Source organism: Halyomorpha halys, unplaced genomic scaffold (assembly GCF_000696795.3).
Source record: "Halyomorpha halys isolate HHAL.00 unplaced genomic scaffold, Hhal_1.1 Scaffold28.1, whole genome shotgun sequence".
In the NCBI taxonomy this organism is placed as follows: Eukaryota; Metazoa; Arthropoda; class Insecta; order Hemiptera; family Pentatomidae; genus Halyomorpha; species Halyomorpha halys.
Window position 1 is genome coordinate 1,550,815 of NW_027110130.1, and position 2,525 is coordinate 1,553,339.

At 28.6% G+C, this 2,525-nt stretch overlaps 1 protein-coding gene across 1 annotated transcript in view; it reads left to right on the forward strand.

The window, feature by feature from the left end:
- The first annotated feature begins 1,464 nt into the window (after positions 1–1,464).
- LOC136795968 (uncharacterized) overlaps positions 1,465–2,525 on the forward strand; it is an 18,619-nt gene continuing 17,558 nt past the window's right edge. The window contains exon 1 of the mRNA XM_067048224.1: positions 1,465–2,287. Within this exon, the coding sequence (XP_066904325.1) occupies positions 1,470–2,287 (818 nt within the window). The 5' untranslated portion in view covers positions 1,465–1,469. The remainder of the gene's footprint in view (positions 2,288–2,525) is intronic.

Consider the following 2,525-nt stretch of genomic DNA (forward strand, 5'->3'; position numbering starts at 1 on the left):
TTTAAACCAGAAAATCTGTTATACATAATAAAAAAATACCAACAGAAGTAATTATTTAATTTTTTTTTCTCGAAATTATTTAAAGTGAAATAGAATTATAGAAATAAAATATAAAGCACGAAACATGGGCGTTGATGACCTCAGGGTTTTACGCCCTTAAGCCCCAGACAACAACAACAACAACTAGCCTTAATAATTTTCAAAAATGTTTAACTGTTTATTAGAGCAATTGCACCTCATTAAGTAGTTTTTTTATTTTATGATTATTGGTTGGCTGTATCAAGTATACTTTAACAATGACGTACAAATAAGTGTTTTCTAAATTAGTTTCTGAATTAATAATATTGATTTTTATTAGTTGAATTATTCGTACCAGTTATTATTTTATAAAATTTGTATATGTGTTGGCCTATGAGTAATACTAGAGGAGTTTTCTTCTATCTCCTTTTAAACATTTATTTATTGCATAAATGTATAATGTACAATGTTATACCATATTGTTTTGGGATACCCCTTATACAATATAGTGTTCTTTATATTAATTACATTTTACAAAATTACTTTATTTTACATTTTGATAAAACAAACTGAAGAGAAAAAAAACATTATTGAATTAAAATAAAATATGTAGCATTTAATAGAATAAATACATATCATTGAGTAACATGAAATACATATTATAAATTTATATTAATATATGTTTGATTCTTTTGTGTTTATATCTAAGGTTGTAATTTTAGTGTAATTTCCTATATCTGTGATTGGAGGGTTTTATGAGTAGTAGCAAGACAGAAAAAAATCATGTGTCACTTTATACATGTAATCCTGTACGGAGTTTTTATTTAATTCAGATTTTAGATATTTTAGTGTAATATGGAAAGTTAGTCTTCTATTATTTTATCCACTAGTAAATCTAAAGGGGTTTGAAAAATTAAATTCTACACCAAAAATTAATTCATTTTATCACAAAAAATAAATTTTTTGTTGTAAAATAAATTACAAAATTCAAAACTTTTAATAAGTATTAAACAACTACATGATATGATCCCATGATCATTTTTAAATATTACCATTTCAAAAATAGAAGTTTGGACTTTTGTTAGAAACTTCCTTAATTGTCTAGTTAATTTATATTTTTTTCATTTTTATATAAATTAAAATTAAATAATTAAGAAGAGAAATTATGGTTATGAACTATATGTAAAACAAAGTTTTTTTAGTGTATTTAAAAATAATATTTGTTGTTATGAAGCTAACTTAAAGTATGTCCTTCCATGGGATATGAACAAGCTTAAATGAAATGTCAATTTATTAATTGGCATTCTTGTGATAGTCCCTTATTGACAATTAATAATTAGCTTTCTCATCTTCTTACGGTAATTGGAATGTTAATAAACAATTGTTGTTATGGTTGATATATGACCGAAGCGCAGGTGCATGGTTACTTCATTCCAGACTGAGGAACAACCATGACCTACCAAGATGTCATCGAAGACTCAGATATCATCGATGGTCTCAGTGTGAGATATCTCAAGTTGTTCGGCCTATGGAAGGTCATCAATGATTACAGGACTACGGGGAAGAGGAACAAGATCATCAAAATCACAGTACTCGTATCCTTTATCCTGATCGTGCCGTATATTACATTCCAATGTATAAGCTACTTCAAGATCAAAGTTGATATACAGAAGGCTACGTTTTTGAATTTGAATTCCATGTTCGCTCTACAATTGTGCTGTAGACTCCTCGTATTCTGGTACAGAATGGGCAGTCAGTGCAGGCTTGTCAATTTACTGAAGAAAGATTTTCTGAATATTCCTACTCAAAATAGGAAAGCAGTAGACGAAATGTACAAGAAGATCAGTAAGACTTCAAACATGTGCTGTACGACATATATGATTTCTAATATCATAATTGTAGTTCTCCTCATTGCCAAACCCGACACGTCTGTCGACTATATCCTCTATCACACAGGTAACATGGATGCTATTACAACAGGTAGGAAGAAGATCCTGGGCGGTTGGTATCCATTTCCGATGAACGAGTCTCCTTATTACGAACTTATATTCATATATGAATCGATCTGTTCTATATGGACAGGATTACTTCTTGTGGTGTATTTTTGCCTGTTTTTCCAAGTCCTATTCAGCCTGTATGCCCAGTTCATGGTGCTTGGTTTGCATATAGGGACATTGAAGATTGAAGATCAGGATCAAGTCCATAAGAATGATATAAAAATGTACGAGACGTTCCAAAGAGTACTCAAAGATCATCAAAATTTATTAAGGTGAAAAATTTAATATTTTTCTTATATAATAAACGTTTTTGATTTTTTAAATTTAGTTTTATATATTTTTTTATCTTCGCTTTCTCACCTCCATAATTTTGAGAATTATGATTTGATTTTAGCATGCCCAAATAATCGGTCTTTTAAAGAAATTTTTTTAAAAAAATAGAGTTTCCGCTATACAGAATAGTTTATAATAATAAAATAGTTTCCGAAATATAGCTGAAGGTTTTTTTTT